This window comes from Tripterygium wilfordii, chromosome 2, assembly GCF_013401445.1.
Source record: "Tripterygium wilfordii isolate XIE 37 chromosome 2, ASM1340144v1, whole genome shotgun sequence".
Lineage (NCBI taxonomy): Eukaryota > Viridiplantae > Streptophyta > Magnoliopsida > Celastrales > Celastraceae > Tripterygium > Tripterygium wilfordii.
In genome coordinates this window covers 615,150-628,657 of record NC_052233.1, presented here as the reverse complement: position 1 = coordinate 628,657, position 13,508 = coordinate 615,150, and the positions used below count along the sequence as shown (strand labels likewise).

Here is a 13,508-nt window from a genome sequence, read left to right as displayed (position 1 = left end):
AAAGTTTACTGTACTTATCCTAAACTCGGCCCAACAAGAATTCAAGCCTAATGAAGAACGCAAGCCCGGCCCATGAAAAACCTTTTCTAAGCCTCTTACAGATTGAAATTTATAGTAGGAATTCAAACTGGGCCTTTCACTTGTAATGTTGGATCACAGATCACTCATCAAATATATTTTTTTTATAAGCCATCAGTCCCAATATTTGATAACTAAGCACAACAGACGAGATTACAACCTTGCACCAAAAAATAAATAAATAATACAAGGAAAGGCATTCGTATGACATTTGAGGTTAAAGAAATATAAAAAAAAAAAAGGGAGATTGTCACAAATCTGTATAACATATCGAAGTCCATAAACATAAGAACTCTGCTCTTCTTTGACAACATCCCCTCCTACCTTACAATTTCAAATACACACGTACAAAATCCCTGAAGCAAAAACCCAGTGGCAAAAGTTCAGTACACTTCAGCCACTTTGCTGGCAAGAACACGGTCCCGTCTCTCAATGTATCCGAAAGGGAACCAACCAGCTTTCCCTTTACTTTCCCCTTCAGCCCAGCCATTATTTGTCACCTATCAAGAATGCAATCGTTGAGATTTTTGTAGATAAAGAAAAGAATATGCAGAGAGAAATCGCAGAAGAAAATTGAAGTCTCGAGGTCAAACAAGAGGTAAAACCTTCCGCACAACAACATAATCACCAACAGAAAGTGAGAGCTCCACATCAGATTCAGATTGATATGAATGCACAACCTGCAACAGAGCATCAAACGATAAACAAATATCGATTATCAGTAGCTGCCCTTTCTATCAGTGCCAATCATTGCTACCAAAAAGGTCCAACTTAAATGCTAACCTCCCCTAAGAAGTAGCCCATGCTGTCTGTTGACCCATTATGTGTTTGAGAAGCATAGACGCCATTAACTTCTCCATAAGGTGGTGGTGGTGGTGGCATGTTATTCTCAACAGTTGGGCTAGGAGATGCTTCAATTCGGTGGCGCTCTGATACCATCTATTACAAGAACGTATTACAGATACATCAGTCATAAATTGATGTAGAGAGCCATGCCATTGTAATTTTTAGATTAAATGACTGCAAAACTTGACGAAAACATCACCATAAAATGATTTCCTACCTCGCCTTCAAGCTGGTCAAGCATCTGAAGAACTCTCTGATGGTAAGTACGTTCTGCTTCAACCTTAAATCCATAATTAAGAAGTACAGAAAAAAATGATAAAGCCTGAGCTTCATATCAACATACCATTAAGAATCGAATAGAATTTATGGGAAGAAAATTAATATACCATAGTTATAAGTCGCTGGAGAGTCAACCTCTGTTGTTGTGCTTCGACAGCAGCCATCGCTGCAGCAGCTTCCTTTCCCAACATTTGCATGTTGGTTTTCAACTCTTGCAGCTTTGCTTCTGCACTTTCCAATTTCATGACATTCTCACCATTGCCTTGCGTCTCTCTCACTTTAGCTTGGCGCTTGGAAACTTCGATTGCCTGTCTAGTTGTCAAGGTTTGCATTCTTGTTAGAAGCTTATCAACTAGGGCTTGAAAATCATATTGTTAGACACTCGGCAATTCCGCAAATAGGATCTTAAGCCATAAAAAGGAGTAAAATGGTAGACATCTCTCCAGTAAAAGGTAAACAATTCACACACCCAAGACTCCCATAGTGGGCACGGTCGGGGACAAGCAAGATGTACGCAGAAGTTATCCCCACATAATATGTTAAGAAGTTGTTTCCAGGAATTGAACTTGTCCTACAACTCTATATCACTAGGCCACATGTTCGCCTATAAAGAAATTAAGAGAGCCAATTTCCAAGAAAAGTAACTAGTAATCTAAAGTGTTAATTCCAAGAACCATCAAGGAGCCAAGTAAAATGCCAGTTTTGGGAATAGTTACCTGAGCCTCTGCTTCTTGTCGCATTCTGTCATATCGTTGAGCAAGATGACGAGCATCCTCCAGTGGAGCTCCCACCACCATAGCTCTTAATGGTTCAGCAACCTAACAAGAAGAATCCACTGCTAATCAACCACATAAATAAGACTACTAACATTTACAGAATATCATAGCCAAATGCTGAAATATACATCAACAGAATGTCTTCAAGAATATAACCAACGGAAATTCAATACCAAGCTCAATATAAACTGTTAGACCTTTCGATTTTGGAAAAAGTCACGGATTCAATTCGGAACTTTTAAGAGTGAAAAAATCGGTGCTTCCTATAGAAAATGTGAAGACTTATCATGCAACCACATTCTTCTTCACCTCTCCTTGAATCCTAACCTTAAGCAGGTACATGTGGCCTTGACATCCCATAGGAAGTGCGGGTTTGAAGTTCATTTCACTATGCTCAATAGTTGAAACAAATTAGACAATCACTGTCACCTATTAATGCTGCTTTTGTAATTAATCGCTCCCCTTCTTTTTTGTTCCCTATGTTGGGATAGAATGGACCCCATGGCCCAACGGCCTAGGTAGCATAGAGGAGAAGCGCGTTTCAGTGCGCTAAATGCTTGGAAACAAGTTACTAAATCATTTCCACCCAAATTATCACAGTAACATAATTGTAGATTGACCTGACCAAGAATTATGTAATAGTAACGAGGTGACATCTACTTTCTATTGTCCATCTCTTCATTTTCTACACTGGGAATAGACCAAATGAATTTTGCAACTAAACATGAGACCCAATAGCCGGTGATAATAACTGAAAAAAGGGTCAAAGCACCAAAGATTAGGTGAACAGAGTAGATGAGGCAAAAATGTAGAATGATTAGTTCTGGCAGATAGAACACAAACCACTTATAAGATTACTAATTTAATTATAAATTTGAAAAAGCGTAATGGTGGTTCGGTACTTCAGTATAAGTCAAGGGCGAGATCCAACATGATGTCAAACAAAGTTTGAGAAAAAACCTACGTTTGCGAGTGTAACAAGCTAGTGAAAGGTTTGTCTTCAAAAGAAAGTGAAGCATAACCGTCAATCTGAATGGATATGATGATAACTTCCACTCAAATGCATAGTTTGTAGAAAACCTCATAGGAAAAGAGCCATCTAGTCAATGCTAGAGAATTGTGCATTGTAGAACAAAAATGAAGAGATACACATCCTGCCACCTAGATATTGAATCCATATTCTGGTAAACAAAGAATTTTTTGATCAAACCTGTGTACCAAGACCTTTCAATAGATTCCCACGCTCCTTCTCCATTTGAGCACGAGCACGTCCAAAATTCAGTGCAGCTTTAGACAACGTATTACCATTGGTACATGTATTTTCAGAACCATATTTTCTGCTATCCTCCGATAACTTTGTTCCTGTTGAACAAGGCCCAAAGTCAAAAAGGAGTAACAACATTAAGACTGGAACAATAACAAACAATGACATCAAGGAGAACTCACCTATTTCAACTTGTTTGGATCCAGTCACAATATATCCCTCAACTCCTCGAACAATATCCCTTTGGAAGTGCTAAAAATGAAAACAAAACACAATCAGTTGAAGAAGATAACAAACAGACAAACAGACTGACCTCAGATGGACAAACAACCTTGCCGGCACGTGTTGATATGTATAATTTCTCAAGTTTCTGATGCTGATGGAGTTCTGCCTCATCAGTAATCATATTGTCTGAACCTCCATAACCTCCAGCTCCAAATTGTTTGAACACCGCCTAAGTTTACAAACTTGTTTTAAGACATACTTTTGAAGTAAACAAGTAAAATGTGAATGATATCCTAAAACAATTACACATAAAATTTTGAACTCGAGAGATATAGGTAGCAGTGAAAATCCTGAGCCCTCTTGACATAGTAATTTCTTCAACTTTCCAAAATAATACCACTATGATGCAACCATGGCTTTGTCATTCCAATCGGAGTTCAACAATCTCATTCAAATTTCAACACACTTACAGATCTAAAACTCGATATTAATCTACAAATGACGGCGAATCTAATTTGAAACAGAAAAGGCATTTCCACCAAATTGAAACGACAAAACTGAAAAGTCCAGTTATCGCCCATCAAACAGATAGCAAGAGCTCGTCCGATTAAAGAAAGATTAACAAAAATGCATACAACCAGAAAATCTCTGATTGAAATAGATATAATCAAACACATAGAGAGTCGCAAGAAAAAGAAATCGGAGATTGGAGAAAACAATAAAAAAAAATCAATAAATTGATAACGCAACAGATTTGTATAGATAACGATGTCAATAAACGGTATTAGATCTGCTTCTTGATGAAAAATTAGGGTTCGCTGTCTTCAAGAGAGAGGAGAGAAGACAAAGAGAGAACCTGTTGTTGCCTGGCGACCTGCTCTCTGAGCCTCGTCGCTTGCTTTCTAATCGCCTCCATTAGCGATCAAGGACGAAACCGTTTGATCTAGAAGAGCTGAATACGTGAGAGAGACGAACGTTTGAATGTTTGTTGGAAGAACTAGCTAAGCTTGGATCGTCTCGTACCAGAAGACATTTTGTTTGTTTTTTTGAAAGAAGAAGGTACGATGAGGCCGTTCCCATTCTTAAATCTTAATTTCTTTAAACGACGTCGCATAATTCCAATATGTTCGTAATTAAATTCCAATTTGAATGCAATTAATGCATACTCATAAAAAAATTTCAAATAATATGCATTAATTCAATCCAATCAAATTATTTTACTTAGGCTTAGGGTCCGATCCTACTTCCTCACTCATGGGTTGGATAATCAAAAAATTCAACCATTACAATAAATTTGGCTTACGATGGTTTATAATTTTTTTTTGGTAATTGAGAAAGAAATACATTTTAACAAAACTGTGTTGTTTGAATTTCGAGGACGAAATTCCTTGAAATGGGGAGAATTGTGATCCCAGAAAGATTCACCAATTAAACTATCACTCAAGTGGTTGCACAACTCATACACTCCCTAAAAGAAATGGTTAATTATACTTTATAACATCGAAAGAAAAGAATTGTCACACTTTAGTCAATCAAAATTTTTTTTATTATAGTGTCATCATCCAATGTTCTAAAATGAAAACAATTCGAGGACTTAGGAAGATTTCATATAGTTCCGATTAGTCTCGCTCACGTGGCATTAAATCAAAATATTGGTCAATATTTGCTTATATGGCAATATATAATATTTTTAAAAATTGATATGGCAATACGTATCTTTTTTAAAAAATTGATGAAATTTTTGGTCCTCATGTATGGCGACGAGTGGCTGAGAACCGACTCCAGCGAGGTCATATGGCGGGTATGGGACTCGAGTCAAGTGTTGAGAAACAGTGCTCAATTAGTCCACGCCCTTCAGTTGAGAGGGCGTCTGAAATGACGTAGTAGTTGAAGTCTCCGTCTTTGATACAGATATCAAATCCTTTGCAACTAAAGTGCTCAACAGATTCGAAATTGGATCAAGGGTCTTACTCAACGCATCAGACGCTTGTGATAGTGAAGGTGCTGGACCAAGTTACAATGGTGGGCGCTCCACCTTTGTCTCAGAAATATCTGAGGCAGCATCGGTACGCCCTCTTGGCAGAGGAGGTTGAATAGCAGGTTTTGACAGCAACCGCCCATTATCCGAAGAATCCCCCAATTAACAACAACTGCCCCGAAAACTGAGAAATTCTGAAGTCGGAACGAGGCACTAGCTGTGTTAGCTGACGATCTTGCTTAGTGATAGAGGTGACGGAAGACGCTGGTGAATGGGTGACTATCCAGAGATGGTGATGCACCTGCCAGAGGCTGAAACCATGATTGTGCAAAGGTTTCAAGGAACCCAAAGTCTGTGGCTCCAATATGAGAGGAATTAAATTCTTGGTTTTCAATATTTTAACCCCAAGTTGTTGAATTAAATGTAAAAATTGGTTGTTCAAGCAAGTCTAGTTTAGACATTTGTGAATTTAGTTTCTTTTAGTTCTAGGATTTGCAACAGTTGAGATAGGAGAGGTAAGAGAGAAATTAAAGTTTTAGAGAGAGATAGATGAGAGAGAGGAAGGTTTTTATTTTAACTTTTTAATTACCCATCACTTATTATTGTTATCTTTCAGAAAATTTAGATGAAATTTTCAAGTCACCTCTCAAATTGTCACATAAAGATTTGTTGATCAAATGTCACATAAGTAAGATTCTTGATCGACACTGTTTGAAATCTATCTGAGTGAATATGTTGTCTCGTTTTTGGACACTAGATGATGATGTCGTAGCAAAATTTGTTTGGGGACTAAAGTATAACAACTCCTATCTTTCAATATTGTAAGGTATAATTAACCCTTAAAAAAAATCTTAGATAGAAAAGGGGTACCACGTATATGGGGATGCAATTCACCACAGTTAGATGTGAGATATTTATCTCTCAATAGTAGTTCTTATAATGGTGTATGTACATGTAGATACACATTCATGTACCTATCACATCCAACTATAAAATATTTTCTCACAATTCAATTCTTCTACAAGTTTACTAGCTAAAAGCCTAGGGCAATTATGAGAAGTAGTCAATAATGTTCAGAGCTTAAATCTTACGGCTCCTTTTTTCTAACTTTGATAAAAGTTGTTAGCCCATAAAGCGATGATGAATACTCACTTTGCTGTCCTTCAAAATTTTAAGGCACAGGCAGGTTCCATGTATTGACAGCAATACAGATAATCCACAAAATATAATATTGACATTTCTTGAAGGGTATGATTGATCATTACTAGCTTTATGTTCAAGGTTCCTTGTCCCATGCGTAGTGCTTTGATAATTAGTAGTGGCGGATCCACTGTCTTAAACAGTGGCAAAGGTAGAAGAAAATGGATTGAGGGGACTTGGTTAGTGGCAAAGTGAGAAATTTATAGGACAAGATAAAAACTTGACAGGGTTTGGGGATAGCATTCACGAAATTTTTTTCTTGGTCTTAGACTTCTCAAAGATTAAGCCCATAAACTCAAGTTATTATTCACGGCCCATAATTCTGGCCCATCTCAATTGGGTCTTAGAGACTACAGTCTTCCAATATTCATGAGGACATTAACAGGACCACCCAATAAAAAAGAGAAGATAAGGAAGTTACATGGAAGTTGAAGGTAACATTTTCGTCCAAGCTAAGAGTTCAGAGAAGATATTTGGATCTCTGTTATGGGAAAATGAGGTCGAATTTGTAGGAGGTGGATGAGGTCGAATTTGACGAAACCTTCGCTAACCCTTTTGACAACAAGGGCTTAAAGAGAAGAATAGAAATCAGAAATCCTAATTCAAGGTGGTGGGAGTCATAATTACAAATTGGTGATTTCGATCTAGGTCATCCGCCAGGATTACAGAAGTTATTGAACATTACAATTTTGAGAGAATAATAGGAAATAAGGCAATCAGTACCGTGTATGAGTTCGTATAATTATTTGACCTTGACTCATAAAAAAGAAAATCCACAAACCTTCATGATCAATATAACTTGTAAGAATACTTTCTTGTGTGTTTAATATAAAAAATGACCATGGCCAAGCGAAAACCATAAATGCTGTTTAATTCAAATGTTGGGTAGGTAATTTACTTATTAATATAAGTAGTTGTTAGGTTATTTTCAAACCAAACTTGGAGTTGTTTGGCAATTATATAAGCTCTTGGTACAGTGCAGTTGGACTAGTCCACTATTAAATCCACAATCCATAGCTAGGGTTTAATTGTGGGCTGCATGACCTAAACCGAACCAAAGTAATTGATCTTTTTCCATGAATATAATACTTAAGAAACCAATTAGTCGGCTGATTATGCCCAAATTTGCCCACTATCTAACTTAGGGTCCGAAATAGGCTTGCTCACATACATACGCACGTAAATTTTAAAGTTTATGCGTCTCTAATCTCAGTTATTGGATTTGGTTAACAAGCAACGACTGAGATTAATACTGTTAAAAAAAATTGGAAAACCGACCACCATCGACAAAAATTTACGTCTATCCAAAAAAACTTCCCTTGACCCCCTCAAGCAAAACCCGACTATCTTTCACTACCAACGACCATTGATTTAGCCGAAAAATTACTTGCAAGTTATAAATCACCCGAATAAAAATCACTTAAATTCGACCGATTGAGCAGTAGACCCTAGAAGCCGACACCACCAGTAGAGATCAACGGTTGAGATTAGAGATGAGAGGCGCACAAACTTTACGAGCGTCCTACGTGAGAACTGTTGGTATATATAGATATCTGCCTATACCATAATGAAGTGTAACAAGACCGTCAAATTGAGTGTCGTTTTGCTAATTTTAGTCTCGCTTTGGATGCCGTATCATATCACATTAGCTCTCTAAAGCGACGTGTTTATATATATATATATATAAGACTATATGTTAAGTCTTTCTTTCGTCAACGGTCGGCTTGGGTGTGCCTATTTTGTTCATTTGATCACGAAATTAGGCAAAGAGTGACAGCTGGCAGCTTGATGAATTTTGATTAATTAACAATATTACATATATTGAATAAGAGCGAACTAGGTAGTCATTCTTGTACGTGTGCTTAGAGAGTGTACCTTCAATATTTCATTTAGGCATTAGTGAATTTTAAAATAAAATGAAAAAATCAACCAATTTTTGCTTCTTATGATTATACTATTCAATTATATGATTCTTGATTAATCAATTATTTTACATTTAAACTATGATGATGGGATTCACTTCAAGAATAAATAGTAAAAACTCTATAAAATAAGAGAGTGAGATAGAAATTTGAGTATCTAGATCAAATCATATGAACTCGAAAGATTCTGAATTCGATTCTCATTGGTAGCAATTAGAGCTGTCTAAAAAATCACGTCAAACTAAACCGACCGTTTGATCGGTTATTATCAAATGTATGTTAGTGAGAACTGGCAGAAAAACCGATCAAATCGTCAATAACCGACCTTATAATTAGTTAAATTTATGTCAAAAAATTGACTAAAAAACTGACCGAAATCGACCATGGATACCCCTAGTAGCAATATATTCGTGGTTACGTGCTGAGCTTTGACCCAACTTACCTTGTCGTTAGGTGAAAATTTATGCGTGTATGAACATGACAACCTGAGTTTAGGCTCATATCCTATTTTGAAAATATAAACTTATATATGGTAGTTATCGGTTTTCAAAAAATTGATTTAATAAGGGAAAAAAAAAAAGAGAGCAGAAAATGGAGGACACCTTTCATGAAGTTGATATTTATAACCTTTTTTTCCCTTTAATTGGAAGAAAAAAATAGAAGCAGCGTGCACTATGCATGTATTATTGATTGATATGGTCCCTGATCCACCGTCCCCAACGGCTGTCTCTCTGCCCCCATTTTCAACAAAAAAATCAAAGAATGCTCCACCACGTGGAGCACTTGCCCCTCTCTATTTTTCCATATTTGCAATAAAGACCAATGAACAAATACTTTTTTCACTTAGTATTACAGCGCGTGTAATCACCCAACAGTACAAACCGTTCGATTCTGAAAAGGTTGAGATTTTTGGCCGTTTGATTTTACACGCACTTTTCTTGTCATCTGAGAAGTAAAACGACTAGTGGGAAATTGATTTGCAATAAAGACCCTAAAAGGTGGCGTGATTAACGCGGAAGAGAAAGATGTTTTAGTAAATAAGGGAAAGTTTAGGGGCGGTTTTTGTGAAGACAAAAAGAAGAAGATAATACTATAATAGACCATGATTAGCGACTTCTTGGAAAGTCCGTTATTTAGTTGTTCAAGCTTTTGGCGGTTCTCTCTTAGTCTCTTTTGAATAAATCCTAGTGGGCATGTGACAATTTAATTGCTTTAGTATTATCTTTCAAAAATTTGATTAATTTAGTAGATATGGTACTTGGTAAATAACAAAGAAATGCACAACCAAATCAATAATTGGAGTGATAAAAATGGTGTGTATTATCCTGATAATCAGATTCGAATGTCCTTCACCCGTTTCAAACAATAACAAAGAAATGATTAATCATTGTAAATTCTAAATCTATAGGAAACAATTGAAAATTTGGAAAATAATCATAAGCTTGTGCAAAAAATCAAAAAATCAAAAATTCATTTATATTAACCCGATCTCATAGATTTAACTTTCAAACGATGGATACAACAATCGCAACAACTAATCATACGATTTACTATTCAGATTCAAAATAAGAAACCCGTTGAGCCAAACAATTATAAAATGATCTCAAAGGATCAGACGTTAATGACTTGAGCATTGGAGTATCCCCAGATCATGAGAGCCACCCTTATCTCCATTGCAATCCTTCAAATGTCAAATTCTACGAAAACTCTCTAAACCCAGCAGGGAGTTGACTCTGATTGTGCGGATTTTTACCCCACGTTGTGTGTTAGCATACAAAATTGCTTAACAGTGTTGTCCATTTTTTGTGTTTAGCCACTAATAACTATGGCGTGTAACGAAAAAAAAATGATTATTGTAATCATAACCATTTTGTAAGAGGATATGACCAAGCCGTCCGAGTCAAAATGTGAAAAATCTAATAAGTTGAAGAGTAATGGTAGATTCCAAACAAAGCAAACCCATAAAGACCCAGAATAGTCAGACTTTAATTTGACCAGATATTCACATTTATTTTTATTTATTTTATTAAATAAACAACAAAGTCCCGTTAAAAACAAAGAAGAATAATTAAAAAAAAAAAGTAGATAAAAAGATAAGCCATCAATTCCCACCAGTTTCGCCCACAACCAGCCTTCATTTCAGTTCCCCATCAAACCAACTTCTCTCCCATTTCTATCCACAGTTTTTTCTTTCTATTCAACAATTCTTCATCTTTATCAGGTAATTAAATCACACATAAATTATATATATATATGTATATGTATATATATACACAGAATCTGATTCCTTTTGTTTGATATGCAGATATGGAGTATTATGTGGAATCCAGAGCTTTGAAATCGAGTTTACAGAGAGAAATATCGGCCATGAAATCGTCGACGACGTCACAGCAGGCCTTTTTGGAGGATTTTGTGTATTTGAATTCTAATATTGGGGAGGATTTCTCTGTTGACTGTTTTCTTGATTTCTCTAATGGAGAATTGAAGGAGAATAGCTTTGACGAAGACGAAGATGAGGAGGAAAAGGAGAGACTCTCTGTTTCCTCTCAAGAACGTATGGACGATGACAATAATTCCAACTCCAGCACTCTCTCCGGCACCACCGAGAACTCCGATTCATTTGTCGCCGGAGAACTCTCTGTTCCGGTAAATTTTTCAAAAAATATTCAAGAAATATATTTTTCGAATTTTTTTGGTAAATTACGATTGAAATTAAAAAAAATTTATGCTTCAGACTGATGACCTTGCCGACCTTGAATGGGTATCGCAATTTGTGGACGATTCGGTACCGGAATTTCCTCTCTTGTACCCTGTTTGTTTCAAGGAGAAACCGGAGAGCTATACGAAGAACCGGTACGAACCGGAATCAAAACGGTCTATCTGTAATTCTCCATTTTTCCCGGTTCCTGTGCCGTCGAAGGCAAGAACAAAACGGTCGAGAGCTATCGGGCGAGTCTGGTCATTCCGGTCCCCACTCACGGCGTCGTCAGGGATACCTTGTCCCTTAGTATCCAACAAACCCGGTTTTGACAAACCGCCGGCGAAGAAACCAAAGAAAGCAGCGGCTCAGACCACCGGTTTAACATGGGTGGGCCAGTTTCAACGAAGGTGCAGTCATTGCCAGGTTCAAAAGACCCCACAATGGAGAACCGGTCCACTGGGGCCCAAAACGCTGTGTAACGCTTGTGGAGTTCGGTACAAGTCCGGCCGGCTTTTTCCCGAATATAGACCGGCTTGCAGCCCAACCTTCTCCGGCGATGTTCACTCGAATAGTCATCGAAAAGTGTTGGAGATGAGGAAGAGGAAGGAGACAGATGCCCCTGTTCGAGGCTGAACAAGATGGTTCATGGTTTGGAGTTTTTGAAGTTTAGGGTTTAGAGTTTAGTTTCATATGAACCCGGTCTAGACCGATTCAAGGTAGTGGTTGTAGAATTTTTCCCAATTAGGTAAGATCTTTTCTTTAAACTTTAATGTTCTAATTTATTATATATATTTTGTAATTTTTTGACTTTTTTCAGGATTTTTTCCTTCTAAAATTAGGTTTGGAGTTAATTTAGGTCAATTAGATAAATGAGGGGCGATTCGATTGACAATCGATTGAATTGAATTAGATATATGAATGCTCTTCGATTCTAACTGCGAACATATTTGTCAAATGATATTTTTTAAAAAAGTCAATTAGATACAAAAAGGTTAATTAATTCTCTCTTGGCAGCGTGGATGGGGGTCTTTGAAATGTTCAAATATGTTGAGCTGCTTTGATGGGGTCATGATGAAAGCAACTTGTTCTCTTGTGGACAAGAGGGACAGAGATGAAGAGTATTGGGACCAACTTTAGTAATTAAAAAAATGAGGTACTAATGATTTGAGACCACCAATGGAAAGGAATTGAGATTTTCTTGTATTATTGCCTGCTGACTCAGTCACCAAGTGCCCTTGTCAACAAGTCAGTCTATAGAGAGTGATGGCCAACTTCAAATATTGAATGGAGCACAACATGTCAACACTTTGAGATATAATAGCTAGTTGTTAATGGAGTATAAAAATTACATGTGTTCTTCTAAAGATTTTGGAAATCAAAATCCAATCTAAAATTTTCAGATGGTTTATTGGTATGACAACAAATGGGGATGGAGGCTACAATTTCAAATGGGTGAGATTGAGTGTAATTCTTTCGCAAAATCATGTTAAATCATAATTTTTTGTCGAAAACAAAAAAATGGATGATAAGAACATGTTGTATTAACAATTACTAAGGTTATTCTTGCATAAAACCGTAAGAAATAATCTCCGTCAAAGATTTTCGTTACACGCAACTAAAATATGTCTTTTGAATTCATCTACTATTTTTTTTAATAAAAATGACAATGGACTCAAAATCTACCGTATTGTAACAATAGGAACACCCAAAATACTCAAATAAACACGTTAGACCATGATTTAACATGATTTTGGGTGGAATTTTGAAATTGCAGCCCCCTCCCACTCCAAATGAGTGGACCATCATGTGTTTGACTTTTATTTTTTATAATGTAAAACCCACACAATTGCCCACCGAACAACTGACTGGATGTGTTGACTTGTTGATGGAAGCCAAGGATCTAAGGGTTGATTACACACACAGAATGCAGTAATCTATCACTCTATCAAGTTTCTCTAATCATACTACAAAGATTATTGTGAAAGTCTTAAAGATAAAAATGTCAACATTAGAAAGTTCATGGAAAGTAAAATGTTTGATAGCTTAAGCTCCAACATCTCTTAATTGTAGACGATTTTTTGAAGGATACAAACGTGTAGGTCTTTAAACCTAAAGCGGACAATACATCCACTTGTTAGCCCAACGTCATATTAGATCTACGTTGTTCTTCAGTTCTTGAACCTAATTTAATACATATCAGGGAGATGTTCTCGCTTCGAGTTCCTTGATCCGAGGTTTC

General features: G+C 36.6%; 2 protein-coding genes across 2 annotated transcripts; one reads left to right on the top strand and one right to left on the bottom strand.

The window, feature by feature from the left end:
- Positions 1 to 165: 165 nt before the first annotated feature.
- On the bottom strand, positions 166 to 4,527 carry LOC119983234 (SH3 domain-containing protein 2-like). Its single transcript, XM_038826924.1, has 10 exons — positions 4,325 to 4,527; positions 3,575 to 3,697; positions 3,426 to 3,495; positions 3,190 to 3,341; positions 1,920 to 2,021; positions 1,311 to 1,511; positions 1,142 to 1,204; positions 862 to 1,017; positions 684 to 758; positions 166 to 578 (listed from the first exon to the last, which is right to left on the bottom strand). Exons 1-10 carry the CDS (start codon positions 4,382 to 4,384, stop codon positions 462 to 464), a joined length of 1,119 nt encoding a protein of 372 aa, XP_038682852.1. The 5' UTR covers positions 4,385 to 4,527; the 3' UTR covers positions 166 to 461.
- A 6,109-nt stretch (positions 4,528 to 10,636) lies between these two features.
- On the top strand, positions 10,637 to 12,130 carry LOC120005390 (GATA transcription factor 7). Its single transcript, XM_038855003.1, has 3 exons — positions 10,637 to 10,789; positions 10,874 to 11,214; positions 11,303 to 12,130. Exons 2-3 carry the CDS (start codon positions 10,876 to 10,878, stop codon positions 11,900 to 11,902), a joined length of 939 nt encoding a protein of 312 aa, XP_038710931.1. The 5' UTR covers positions 10,637 to 10,789; positions 10,874 to 10,875; the 3' UTR covers positions 11,903 to 12,130.
- The last annotated feature ends 1,378 nt before the right edge of the window (positions 12,131 to 13,508 follow it).